Source organism: Scyliorhinus torazame, chromosome 5 (assembly GCF_047496885.1).
Source record: "Scyliorhinus torazame isolate Kashiwa2021f chromosome 5, sScyTor2.1, whole genome shotgun sequence".
NCBI classification, from domain to species: Eukaryota; Metazoa; Chordata; class Chondrichthyes; order Carcharhiniformes; family Scyliorhinidae; genus Scyliorhinus; species Scyliorhinus torazame.
This window is the reverse complement of record NC_092711.1, coordinates 75,929,411-75,943,513: the sequence shown is the minus strand read 5'-3', so window position 1 is coordinate 75,943,513 and position 14,103 is coordinate 75,929,411. Positions and strand designations below refer to the sequence as shown.

At 47.0% G+C, this 14,103-nt stretch overlaps 3 protein-coding genes across 3 annotated transcripts in view; 1 reads left to right on the top strand and 2 right to left on the bottom strand.

The window, feature by feature from the left end:
- Positions 1 to 14,103, bottom strand: part of LOC140421380 (uncharacterized) — a 456,825-nt gene that overhangs the window by 221,423 nt on the left and 221,299 nt on the right. The gene's annotated exons all lie outside the window — the stretch shown is intronic.
- Positions 1 to 14,103, bottom strand: part of LOC140421399 (uncharacterized) — a 56,721-nt gene that overhangs the window by 5,226 nt on the left and 37,392 nt on the right. The window contains exons 3-4 of the mRNA XM_072506071.1: positions 11,032 to 11,202; positions 10,861 to 10,867 (exon numbers count right to left, since the gene is read on the bottom strand). Of these exons, the coding sequence (XP_072362172.1) occupies positions 10,861 to 10,867; positions 11,032 to 11,202 (178 nt within the window). The remainder of the gene's footprint in view (positions 1 to 10,860; positions 10,868 to 11,031; positions 11,203 to 14,103) is intronic.
- On the top strand, positions 2,917 to 8,253 carry LOC140421379 (uncharacterized). Its single transcript, XM_072506049.1, has 2 exons — positions 2,917 to 3,036; positions 4,373 to 8,253. Exon 2 carries the CDS (start codon positions 4,479 to 4,481, stop codon positions 5,850 to 5,852), a length of 1,374 nt encoding a protein of 457 aa, XP_072362150.1. The 5' UTR covers positions 2,917 to 3,036; positions 4,373 to 4,478; the 3' UTR covers positions 5,853 to 8,253.

The window sequence follows — 14,103 nt, the reverse complement described above, 5'->3', positions numbered from 1 at the left end:
GGGCTTCTATCTCTGAGTTGGGGGGCTCCTTGTCTCCGAGCGCCGGGCCGGAGCTGCAAGCCGGAGATGTCACCGCGGAAGAGTGATTCCTTTGGCTGATTCAGGAGGGGTGCATTGTGACGTCACAATGCGGAAGTTGTGAGGAAATCCGTGTCTGTCCCTTTTCCATGTCTCCTCTCGCAACAGCAGCTTAAAGTACAATAGGTTTATGTCAAATCAGAAGCTTTTGAAGGAGCAGCTTGCAGCGCAGGCACGGCGCTCGAAAGCTTGTGACTTAAAAATAAACCTGTTGGACTTTAACCTGGTGTTGTGAGACTTCTGACTTTGCCCATCCCAGTCCAGCTTCATTTCTTTTCTCGTTCTGGGATAAATTTGTGACTTGCAGGAACTGAAGGGAAAGGAAGTGAATCCAGGGAGGGTGCAGACTCTGGAAAGGTTGGACCAGGTCTCTCCCTCTCTCTCTTAAAGACATTGACTTTCAAGATTCTCTGAAGGTTAACGTGCAGGTTCAATAGGCAGTTAGGAAGGCAAATGCAATGTTAGCATTCATGTTGAGAGGGCTAGAATACAAAAGCAGTACTTCTGAGGCTGTATAAGGCTCTGGTCAGACAACATTTGGAGTTTTGGGCCCCGTATCAAAGGAACGATACGGGGCCCAAACCTTGCCGACCTTGGGAAAGGGTCCAGAGGTTCACAAGAATGATCCCTGGAATGAAGAACTTGTTGTATGAGGAACAATTGAGGACTCTGGTCTGCACTCGTTGGGAGTTCAGAAGGATGAGGGGGGACCTTATTGAAACTTACAGGATACTGTGAGGCCTGGATAGAATGGATGTGGAGAGGATGTTTCCACTTGTAGGAAAAACTAGAACCAGAGGAAGAGGGCAAGCAAGTCGGAAACAAGCTTAAAATAAACTTTCTAACTTTCAGAATCTCAGACTAAAGGGATGATCCTTTAAAACAGAGATGAGGAGGAATTTCTTCAGCCAGAGGGAGGTGAATCTGCGGCATGATCTGTATGATCTGGATTAACCCTTAATGGGTTTCCAGCTGGTTTAGCACACTGGGCTAAATCGCTGGCTTTTAAAGCAGACCAAGGCAGGCCAGCAGTACGGTTCAATTCCCGTACCAACCTCCCCAAACAGGCGCCGGAATGTGGTGACTAGGGGCTTTTCACAGTAACTTCATTGAAGCCTACGTGTGACAATAAGCGATTATTATTATAACTGTCAGAATGAACATGGTTCAGTCCTGGATGTGATTAACAGTAGCAATAACAGAATCCAACCTCTTGTGAACTCACTGGTGTTTCTGCAGGGTGAATGAACGAGTGAATCCCTTCCCACACACAGAGCAGATGAATAATGTCTCCCTGGTGTGAATGCGCTGATGTTTCAGTTGGAGGGAATGCTGAGTGAATCCCTTCCCACACACTGAGCAGGTGAATGCCTCTCTCCAGTGTGATTGCACTGGTGAATCAGCAGATCCATTTTGCCTTTAAAGCTCTTCTCACAGGCGGAACATTTAAAAGGTCTCAAATCAGAGTGAACACGTTGGTGTGCAGTCAGATGTGTTAGTCGAGCGAATCGCTTTCCACACTCGGAACAGGTGAACGGCCTCTCCCCAGTGTGAACTCGCTGGTGTATCAGAAGATTAAATTTGTTTTTAAAGCTCTTCTCACAATCGGAACATTTGAAAGGTCTCATGTCAGAGTGAACAAGTTGGTGTGCAGTAAGATGTGTTAGTCGAGTGAATCCCTTTCCACACTCGGAACAGGTGAATGGTCTCTCCCCGGTGTGACTGCGGTGATGGGTTTCCAGCTCAGAAGGGTAACTGAATCCCTTCCCACAATCCCCACATTTACACGGTTTCTCAATGATGCCGGCGTCCTTGTGTCTCTCCATTTTGGATGATCAGTTGAAGCTTCTTCCACACACAGAACACGTGTACAGTTTCTCCTCGCTGTGAATGGTGGGCTGTTTTTCAGGCTGTGTAACTGGTTAAAGCTCTTTCCACAGTCAGTTCACTGGAACACTCTCACTCGGGTGTGTGTGTTTCTTTGTGCTTTTCCAGTCACACTGATGGTTAAAATCTTTTCCCACAGACAGAACAAACATTTATCCTTCCACATTCAAAAGTTGATGACATTCAGATCCTGATCAATTGAGTGACTATCAGATCTTGATGTAATGATTGATTTGAGTTTCCAGTCTGTCAATCCATTCCTTGTAACCCTGTAAAATCAGTTTACACAGGTCAGAAATTCAGAACAGATAATTCTCGTCCCTGGGGAGTAATTGTTTCTCTCATTTCCCAAAGCTGCAAATCCCAGTCCCACAGTTTCCCCTTCCCACAAACTCACCACAATGGTTTCAAGGTCATTAATACGGAATGGAGTTTTGAATTTCAGATTATTCACTGAATTTAAATTCGACCATCTACGTTACATCAGTGTGAGTGCAGGATAGAAATTGCCCCCATTCTCTCCTCCTGCTCCAGGATCAGTAAAGTGAGTTAAAGATAATTTCTCCTGAACAAATCCATTGCTGCATTTCCTTCCTGAAGCCACATTTGTCCACTGGGGCCCGGCACCGGGAGAAAGCGGCAGCTGCCGTTGTGTTGGGTGTTGAGGCGGTGCCGCCAGTTTGTTAATGGGGGTGTTGAGGCCTCCACTGGGTGTTTGTGAAGCCTTCCCCCCCCCAACTGCCCCTAACGCTGCCTCCGCTTATCCGCCTGAAGATGAGACAAAGAAGAGTCTGTCCCTGGACATGAGCCTCGCTGCGCATGCTCCACATTACAATGCCAGGGGTGTGGTTGATAAAGCTTTAGGCCAATAGAAAGAGGGGGCGGGTCTGGAGGACCGAGCGGGAGAGGCTGGTCCTCCAACCAATCAGATTGAATGAGGGGCGGAGCCGGGCTGTGAATGACGCAGGTGCAGTTCCGGTTATGGTGATGTGGTAATGTTGACGGTTTTTTCTTCGGTCCGCGACCGGTAAACGGAAAATTGCGGAAAGCAGTCACCGATTGATCTGCCAGGTGTGTGGAGTATTTTTGTATACATGTTGTGCAAGCACAAACTTCGGAAAAAGTCTTCCCATTTGAACCGAGCTGGCCCTCACCTGCCCGTTTTAAAGACCGCCATCTTTAATAGGGGCAATCTGCAGGAGGACGCATGTGCAGTCACCATCTTTGTACGGGGCAATGTTTTCAATGAATGGGGAGGTAACTATATCGCGCGAAAATGAGATCATTGGAATCACATTATAGAATCCCTACAGTGCAGAAGGAGGCTATTCGGCCCATCGAGTCTGCACCGACTATCTGAAAGACCACTCTACCAAGGCCCACGTTACCTTTGGGTACTAAGGGTCAATTTAGCATGAAGCAAATCCTGCTCAGTGACTCCCACTCCCTCTTCGGATGTCCTGCCCCATGTGTCCAAAAAACTGCAGGTCTGTGCAGTCACATGAAGATCCATGGCAAAAACACAGACCCTGAGTAGACATCAAATCGAGAGACTGCTGATGACTACGGGAAATGTGCAACAGGGAGTATGAGCAGTCATCCTGGACCAGACAGCCAGAGGAAATATTGTGAATTTCTCTGCTTGACTGACAGTGGTAGTGGGAGACGACTATGAGTCATTAGGAGAGTTCAGTCCCGAGGTATCAGAAGAATGAGTGACAATCTCAGCAGCAAATGAGCTGAGACTCAGATAGAGTTGAGCGATGTTACTGAGATGAAAATAGTGATAATGTAGATATGTGGCTGGTAGCTCAGTTTGGGTTGAAATATTTTGCCATGACTGAACAGTCTGGTTCAGACTCAGTTACCAGGGAGCGAAATGGAGTCATTGGTGAGGGTATGGACTTTGTAGATGGGTCTGATGACAATGGCTTTGGGCTTCCCAATATTTATTTGGAGGAAATGTCTGCTCATCCAGTACTGGATATCACAGAATCAGGATGGTGTGTGAGTTGGAGAAAAACTAGAGGTGATGGTTTCCACATTCACCTGATACCCTGATCCTCTGGGTGGTTAGATTGAGGGTTTGTCAAAATTCTCTCAAGAGATAAATAAAATCCCTCTCTTTTGCCCATTGGTTCTTACACACTGCCCCTTCTCTCTCTTGTCCTCTTCTCCCACATATTGGCCAGAATCCTGTGTGGGCCAAGACTGTGTGGCAGATTTTCTTCCCTGAAAGACATTAGTGAACCAGTTGGGTTTTTTATGATAATCCAGTTTTCATGGTCACTTTTTCCCAGTGTCGGCCCCACAAATGACCAGATTCATTCAGCTCAATTTTACAACCTGCCCTTGTGTTTTTGTGGGTTCTCTCACTCCCTTTTTCTGTTTTATATCAATTCCACAGGATATTAGAAGAGGAGATTTGCAGTTGGGAAACTGGACCCAAACATCACATCAGGATTAGACAGTTGCCCATTTTATAGGGACCGGAATATTATTGGATTTTGAACATGGGAGATAAAGGAATCATTCCCAGTGGAGAAGAACTGTACACGTGTTCCGTGTGTGGACGAGGATTCAGACAATCATCTGACCTGTTGATACACAAGCGCAGTCACACTGTGAAGAAACTGTGGAAATGTGGAGTGTGTAGGAAGGGATTCCAATCTCCATCTCATCTTGAAAAGCATTGCCGCATTCACACGGGGAAGAAACCATTCACCTGCTCCGACTGTGGGAAAGGATTCACTCAGTCATCCAACATGCTGAGACACCAGCGAGTTCACACTGCGGAGAGGCTATTCACCTGCTCTGAGTCTGGGAACAGAATCTCTCACTCTTCCAACCTGCTGGGACACCAGCGAGTTTACTCTGGGAAGAAGCCATTCACCTGCTCCGAGTGTGGGAAGGGATTCTCAAGGTCATCTAACCTGCTGGCACACCAGCGGGTTCACACCGACGACAGACCCTTTAAATGTCCAGATTGCGGCAAGTGCTATAAAAGTTCTGGGGAACTGATGTCCCATCAACGTGTCCACACTGACGAGAGACCGTTCAGGTGCTCTCACTGTGAGAGTGGGTTCAAGACATCTTTCGCCCTCACCAAACACCAGCGCACTCACACTGATGAGAGACCGTTCAAGTATTCTCACTGTGGGACAGCGTTCAGGCAATCGAGTGACCTCGCTGTACACCAGCGCACTCACACTGGGGAGAGGCCATTCACCTGCTCCCACTGTGGGAAGTGGTTCTCTCACTCTTCTAGCGTGCTGAGACACCAGCGAGTTCACACTAATGAGAGACCTTTCATCTGCTCCCAGTGTGGGAAGGGATTCAATCAGTCATCCATCCTGCTGAGACACCAGCAAGCTCACACCACTGAGAGGCCATTTAAATGTCCAGACTGTGGGAAATGCTACAAAAGTTCTGCGGAACTGATGCGCCATCAACGTGTTCACACTGACGAGAGACCGTTCAGTTGCTCTCACTGTGGGAATAGGTTCAAGACATCGTCTACCCTCACTGCACACCAGTGCACTCACAGTGAGGAGAAACCTTTTAAATGCCAGGACTGTGAGAAATGCTACAAAAGTTCCAGTGAACTGATACGCCATCAACATGCGCACACAGAGGAAAGACCTTTTAAATGCTCAGACTGTGGGAAGTGCTTTAGAAGTTCCACCAATCTGATGTCCCATCAACGTGTTCACACTGACGAGAGACCGTTCAGGTGCTCTCACTGTGGGACTAGGTTCAGAGAATCAGCTCATCTCACCGTACACCAGCGCACTCACACGGGAGAGAGACCCTTCACCTGCTCCGATTGTGGGAAGAGATTCAGTCATTTATCCAACCTGCGGGCACACCAGCGAATTCACAAATGACGACAGTAATTGGATTTTGCTGTCAGTTACATCCAGAAATGAACCATGTTCATTGTGCTCTGTTTCTACTGATGTTAGCACGGTAATATCTGCTGATGGCAGCACGGTAATATCTGCTGATGGAAGCACAGTAGCACAAGTGATTAGCACTGTGACTTCACAGCACCTGGGTCCCAGGTTAGATTCCCTGCTGGGTCACTGTGTGGAGTTTGCACTTTCTCCCAATGTCTGCATGGGTTTCCTCCAGATGCTCCAGTTTCCTCCCACAGCCCAAAGAAGTGCAGGTTAGGTAGATTGGCCATGATAAATTGCCCTCAGTGACCAAAAAAGGTTAGGAGGGATTATTGGATGACAGGGATAGGGTGGAAGTGAGGGTTTAAGTGGGTCGGTGCAGACTCAATGGGCCGAATGGCCTCCTTCTGCACTGTATGTTCTGTGTTAACAAACTTCAGCCGAGTTAATATTCTATATAAATGTGAAATAAATTGGATTTGTGTTAAATGCACACTACGGTCATTCCTTAAAGGTCTCTCCCTCTCCCCAGTCTCCTCCACCCTCACCTCCAACAACAAGTGTGAGGAGCTCATTGTGCATCTTTGTCAGTAAGAGCGAGACAATCTGATCAGCTGCCTCTGCTGCTTTCCTCCCTTCCACTAGCCCACAGGTTAAAACTCTCTCTTGTTCCCCCTTGTCTGACTCTGTGAGCCCGCTGCCCATATCGTCAAAAGCTCAATAGAGTCAGGGATTGTTCCGAGATTGGAATATAGCTCACGTCGTTCCCATTTTCCAAATCAGAGCCAGGGAACGACAGGTTCATGAGTGTGACCTCGATTACAGGGAAGATGCTTGACGGATGCTTGGAGATATTGTTTCTCATCACTGGGGAAGAGAAGGAACCATTAGAGATGTTCTAGTGTCCAATTCACTGAGCAAGTCTTGAGACCTGTTCTTCAGCCCAGACTCACTATGCACATCCGCATGTTAGTTAATCCACGCCTAATAAATAAATCTGTCCACTCGCACTGGTATCCCATTATCATGCACACGTTCCCTATGATTACAACCATTCATAGACTTTCAGGTGATCTTGTCAAAAGTTCAAGGTGGTGTCTGTCTCGAGATCTTTGTTTATCTTAAGGGGTTAGAGGAATATGGGGAACAGGTAGACAGGTGGATTTGAAACCAGGAAGAGATCAGCCATGATCTGACTGAATGGTGGAGCAGGCTCGAAGTGCTGAATTGCCTGCCTCTGCTCCTAATTCCTATATTCTCTCTCCCTCTGAATGGTCTCAGTCTCTTGGGCAGTGGCCAGGCTCACTGTAACAAATGCAGGATTTTAGATATATTAGATTATAAGTATTTGGCAATTTAAGGGTTAACAGCTAGGGTTACAGTGTGTCTGACTGCTGTAGTCATGTTTTTAAAAAGAACCTTGTTTTGCAAGACCAGAAAGTTTTTAGGAGCCAGAGATGAAATTAACCAGTGGAATGTGTTTTCAGCCTGGGGTAATGCAATGCTGTTTGACGAGGGGGAATCCCTGGGGAGTTAATGTGTTTTCAGCTTGGGGAGTTAATTTGTTTTTAGCTTGGGATATGATGTCATTGCTGGGTGGAGCTACGGTATTCAGACATTTTGCGAAAGCATTTTGAGTTGAGGTCTGATCTGGCTACCATTTGGACTACAAGAAAGGTATTTTGCTCTCACTGTCAGATAGTTAAAGGAGAATAATAGTATTTAATGCAGAGCAGAATTGTATGAGGACAAGGGAAAACAAACCATTTGAAACAGCTTTTTGAAGAATTCCTGCCAGAAGACATCCAGCCAGGCTGACACGGTGGTTAACACAGCTGTCTCACAGCGCCAGGGACCCGGGTTCAATTCTGACCTTGGGTGACTGTCTGTGTGGAGTTTTCACTTTCTCCCCGTGTCTGTGTGGGCTTCCACCGGGTGCTACAGTTTCCTCCCACAGTCCAAAGATATGCAGGTTCAGTGGATTGGCCACGCAAAAATTGCCCCTTGGTGTCCAGAGATGTTCAGGCCATGTGGGGTTACAGGGATAGGGCGGGCAAGTGTGGCTAGGTAGGGGGCTCTTTCAGAGGGTTGGTGCAGACTTGTTGGGCTGAATGGCCTCTTTCTGTACTGTGGGGATTATATAAGAGAGTCTGCAGGGGTTCTAACAGGAGTCAAACTTGTTCTGGAAAACTAATATTACTCTGTGCCATTGGGATGTGGGGTGGATTGAGAGCTGTGGGGTTTTCCTTTCTTGTTATTTACTTGGGAATAGAGATGGTAATTAAGGGTATTTATTGTGTTGGGTAATGTTGTTTACGGGGTCATTGGAAGCTATTTTTGGGTGTGATGTTAAAGTGTTTAATGTTGCGTTAATAATAAAGTTTTGTTTTAAAACACCAAATTTCTATTTCTTTGTGCAATCACTCCTGGTGCAAAGTATTCTTTTTGCACAGCCTTACAAAATAAACTAAAATATTGGGGTTTTGGTCCAGTACACTAGCGACTGCTGGGGTCTGGTCTGGGATTGTAATATAACAAATGTAGTTTCCTTTTAAAAATGATCAATGACAAAGATACAAACTTCTTCAAAAGAATGCTGTCAATTTATTCATCTCATTCACACTTTCCTTTCACTAGAACGTACATTAATACCGGATTGAGATGTTACATTGAATTACATTCATTTGCTGCTGTGATTTCCTGTCTCTTCCCCTATCCTCCCTCACTTCTTCTCAATCTGAGACATCTCATTAATTCCCACCCTCTCTCATTGATGAGCTCCGGGTAAACTTTCCTGTCCAACAATATGCTCAGAAAACCTTGAGATCAGAGATCCAACATTCCCATTGATTCCAGGCATTAATATATTTTGTTTGTTTATTTTTCACTTTAACCCATTGTAAAAGCTCCTGATGTTTTATCATTTCAAAATGATTCCAAATTCAAACAGGATTTCTGCCGGACATCCTTCAAGGCTGAAGCTTATCCTTTGGGAATCAAACATAATCCTTTTCTCAGTTGTAATTTTACTGTTTAATTTTTATTAGTACAGAAGCTGGCAACATTTTAGATTAAATAACAATTGTTTTCAAACTTCTTCCTCAAATCAATTTACTTTTGGATTTTTGATGTTTATGTACAACACACTTCTTTAACAATGACCGGACGGTGTTTTGAGTGTCTGGCGTACTCTCAGCAGGGAGAAGGTACTGTTTCATGGGACACTGTGTCGGTCCGCTTATATCTTTGAATTTGGACACGTCTCCATAACCATGTTTATGGATTGTGAATACACCCGGCACAGACTCGAGAACTGCCGGGACCTCAGGATCATCAGAGGTGATTGGTCCATACTCTGCTGCAAAGCCTGGGAAAACCTGGAACTCAGGATCATCAGAGGTGATTGGTCCATACTCTGCTGCAAAGCCTGGGAAAACCTGGAGCTCAGAATCATCAGTGGTGACTGGTTCACACTCTGCTGCAAAGCCTGGGAAAACCTGGAGCTCAGGATCATCAGAGGTGACTGGTTCACACTCTGCTGCAAAGCCTGGGAAAACCTGGAGCTCAGGATCATCAGAGGTGACTGGTTCACACTCTGCTGCAAAGCCTGGGGAAACCTGGAGCTCACCCTTCATGGAGTCAGGGTGAGGATCATAGATGATGGTGGTGGGGGAGTCAGAGTCGACTAATATTAATTGCTGATGGCCGCCATTGTGGGAATGGTGAAGCAACTCATTCCAGGGCATCGTTATAATGTTATAAATGCTCAACATGCTACAGACTCATGGCTGGAGCCCTTTCAGAAAGAGAGTCTTGAAGCTCAGGGAGTGAGAATGGTTTACCAGTCCCAGAGGACAGACAGACAGATGCTGCAGAGTGAGAGCTGGTCTCTGTAGCTGGTGGCGGCCGTCTCCTCTGAATTTTTAACTGGCAGAAGCCAATGTGTTGGTGTTGGGCTGAAGCTCATCTTCCTGACAAAGTGGTATTTTTCCTTGCGAAAGCCAGTTTTAACCTTTACAGAGTCAAACCACAGATAGTTGGTTTACTATGGGTCATCACATCCAATTGTATTCAGGTTAGAAATGACTTTTTCAGGGCCTGTGCGAGAGACATATCCTTAGAATACAGACCTATCCTGTGTTTGTCGGCCAGCAAGCTACTCTGGAATCTGTCTTCATAAGACCATAAGTCGTAGGAGCAGAATTAGGCCATTTGGCCTGTCGAGTCTGCCCCATTCTCCTGCCTTCTCCCCATAACCCTGATCCCCTTATTAATGAAGTACCTAGCGATCTCTGTCTTAAAGAGACTCAGTGATTTGGCCTCCACAGCCTTTTGCGGCAAAGAGTTCCACAGATTCACCACCCTTTGGCTGAAGAAACTCCTCCTAATCTCGAACGATCATCCCTTCAGTCTGAGGCTGTGCCCTCACGTTCTAGTTCTTCCTGCCAGTGGAAACATCGTCTCCCCCTCCACTCTACCGAGGCCTCTCAGTATCTTGTAAGTTTCAATAGGATCCCGCTTCATCCTTCTAAACACCAATGAGTAACACCCAGAGTCCTCAGCAGCTCCTCACATGACAAGCTCTTCTGGAGAGTGAGAGAGAGAGAGCTATTTCAATAATATTCAATAACGTTCTGAAGATTATTAGACGGTGATTTCTTACAGTCCAGTACTTGAATTGAATGTGTCTCCATTCCTGTCCTCGGGGGTTTCTGTACCAGACGGCAAGGGTAACATTTGGAGACTCTCGATTCTCCACCAATTCCTATTCTCATTCTTCCTGCTGGATAATGGAGGTGTCGCTGTGTGTAATGTACAAACCAGTAAGAATTGTCAGCAATGATCAATCAGCACTTTCTAATTGGAGATGGTCATCAGTATAATCTTCCAGATATTGGATTATAAATGTATCAAAGATCAATTTTACAAGTGAAGTAAAAGTTCATCAAAACCTATTTCTGATGAATGTTCCTGAATTATAGGGAAGGTCACAGACAGCGGAACTGCAGCCCCAGGAACACAAGCAGCCCAGTTACTGAGAGTATTAAAACAGCAGAAACAAACAGGAACTGTCAGAATGAGCATGTTTCAGTGCTGGGCGTGATTAAGAGAAGAATCCAATCTCTACAATCACTTGTGAATTTGTTGGTGCGCCAAAAGGTTGGACGAATTAATGAAACTCTTCCCACACTCGGAGCAGGTGAATGGTCGCTCTCCAGTGTGAACTCGCTGGTGTGTCAGCAGGTTAGATGACTTTTTGAATCCCTTCCCACACTCAGGACAGGTGAATGGTCTCTCTCCGGTATGAACACGTCGGTGTGAAATGAGGTGTGATGAACTCCTGAACCTCTTTCCACAGTATGTGCAGCTGAATGGTCTCTCCTCAGTGTGAGTTCGTTGGTGTGACAGGAGGCAGGATGAATCAGTAAATCCTTTTCCACACGCGGAACAGGTGAATGGTCTCTCCCCAGTGTGAACCCGCTGGTGTATCAGCAGGTGGGATGACCGACTGAATCCCTTCTTACACACAGAGCAGGCGAACGGCCTCTCCCCAGTGTGAATTTGCTTGTGCGTCAGCAAGTTGGATGATTTTGTGAATCCCTTCCCACACAAGGAGCAGGTGAACGGCCTCTCCCCTGTGTGGATCCGTCGGTGTGTAATGAGGGTGCCTGACTGCCTGAAGCTCTTTCCACAGAAAGTGCAGCTGAATGGCTTCTCCTGAGTGTGAATGAGCTGGTGTGACTGGAGACTGGATAACTCGGTGAATCCCTTGCAACACACAGAGCAGGTGAATGGTCTCTCCCCAGTGTGACTGCGTCGGTGAGTTTCTAGCGTGGATGGGCATTTGAATCCCAACCCACAGTCCCGACATTTCCACGGTTTCTCCATGGTGCAGGTGTCCTTGTGTCTGTCCAGGTTGGATGATCAGTTGTCCCATCCACACACAGAACACGTGTATGGTTTCTCCTCACTGTGAATGGTGTGATGTTTTGTCAGGCTGTAACTGGTTAAAGCTCTTTTCACAGTATGTTCACTGGAACACACTCACTCACGTGTGTGTGCGTCTTGATGCTTTTCCTGCCACATTGCTGTTTTAAATATTTTTTTCAGATAGAACAATTGTTTCTCTTTCCACATTGAAACGCTGATGATATTCAGGTCCTGATTCAGGTCTTTCAGCGATTGTTTCATTTTAGTTTCCTCGCTCAATCTATAAAAGGAATTTACAAAACTCATCACTGCCAGTCCAGCAGAGGATCGAAATTTTGAAGAGAAAATTCTCGTTTCTCTGTAACATTTTTTCCTCTCTTGTTCCCCCAAAGCTGTAAATCCCCGTCCCACACACATTCCCTCCTCCCTGGGCTGAAATCCAAACCCATCTCACCATCTGCACCATTTCTTTCCTCCACTCCCAGTTTTCTCCCTCCCTCTCCTCTGCCTGGGTTCAGTTCTCCAGCTCCTATCTGCAGACTGACAATAAAACCAATGGGTCTTATTGGGGGTTTGGGGCCTCCAGCGGGTGTTTGTGAATCCTCCGCGCCCACCTGCCAGGGTTTCCTTCCTTGCCAGAGATAAGAGTCCTCATTGATTTGAGTGCAAAGTGGAAGCTCTTATTTCTTGTCCCCCTCCCCCATCCTCTGATGTGAACCATCCTCCAGTGTCTGAAGCAGGATGGTGCCCGTTAACTTGGGCCTGTTCCCGGGAGGGAGGGAGAAGCCCCGCAGCTGCAAAACAGGAGCTACCAATTGTGAAGGATTTGCGGATCCACAAAGTATTTCCAAATCCTCCCACCCACCGCCTGACGCTGACTCCGCTTCTCCAGGACAAAGGACACTCTCCCCGAGGCCAACACTGGAACTGCGCATGCTCCAAATTCCATCTCCGCGCCTGCGCACAGGTGTCCAACTACAGCAATTGTACCGCGCATGCTCCAATGTCAGTCAATGCCCGGGGATTGATTGGCGGCAGCTTCGGACCAATAGGAAGAGGGGGCGGGTCTGGAGGGCCGAGTGAGGGCGGCTGGTTCTCCCACCAATCGGAGTGAACGAGGGGCTGTGATTGAGGCATGCGCAGTGTGGGGAATGGCAATCGAGAAGGGCTGTGTCTTCACATCCGAAATTGGTAAGAGGCGTTTAACAATATGGAAGGAGCGAGAGATCTTGGCAGTGGGCGGACATGTTGTGTAAAGTTGTTGCAATCGCAAAGCTCGGAAAAGTTTACGGGACCCAGTTTGGACCGAGCGGAGCTGCAGCTCCTCATGTTTGGCTCGGAATAACGGCCGCCATCTTTATTGGATGTGCATCACGGCGCATGCGCGTTTGTCATCTTTGTCGGGGCGATGTTTCAATGAGTGGGAGGAGCTTGTTCCCCATTGTTCAGAATGGAGACAACTTGTCCATCAAACTGGATTAGTCTTTGACTCCCAATGTCTTATTGATGGGGCAGAGTGGTGGCAGAGATGGAAAGAAAAGGAAGAAAACCTGCTCTCCAGATTTCACTGTCTCATTGGACGCCCTGTCCCATGTGTCCAAAGTTCTGCGGCGCTGTTCAGTCACATGAAGACCCAGGGCAGAAACTTGCAATCCTGAGTCAACATCACCCTCAAATCAGGGGACTGCTGATGTCGATGAGGGTCAGTGTGCAGCGGGGGTGTGAGCGGTCATCCTCGACCAGGGAGCAGGAGGGGAGAATGTCCTGCATTTCTATCCTGGACTGACAGTGATTAATTGTGGAAACTCCTTTTACAGGGGATTAGTAGGGGAGGATTTACACACAGCAAATTTAAACCAGGAGAAATGGTTATCTTTCCTGAATTTTATTTCTGGACTGACAGTGATGCCTTTGTAAACCTCTTTCACAGGGGCTTCGAAAGGGATTCGCAGACAGGAAACTCACAACCAATCCTCATATCAAATTCTGACAGCTCCATTCGGGTTATCGGGCAGCACTGTAGAACAAGTGGATAGCACTGTGGCTTCACAGCGCCAGGGTCCGAGGTTCAATTCCCCGTTGGGTCACTGTCTATGCGGAGTCTGCACGTTCTCCCCGTGTCTGCTTGGGTTTCCTCCTGGTGCTCAGGTTTCCTCCCACAGTCCAAAGATGTACAGGTTAGGTGGATTGGCCATGATAAATTGCCCTTCGTGACCAGAAAGGTTAGGAGGGGTTATTGGGTTATGGGGATAGGGTGGAAATGAGGGCTTAAGTGGGTCGGTGCAGACTCGATGGGCCGAATGGCCTC

Bases quoted from the DNA above. Each gene is read 5' to 3' on its own strand.
- LOC140421379 (XM_072506049.1), top strand. From the start codon at position 4,479: ATGGGAGATAAAGGAATCATTCCCAGTGGAGAAGAACTGTACACGTGT.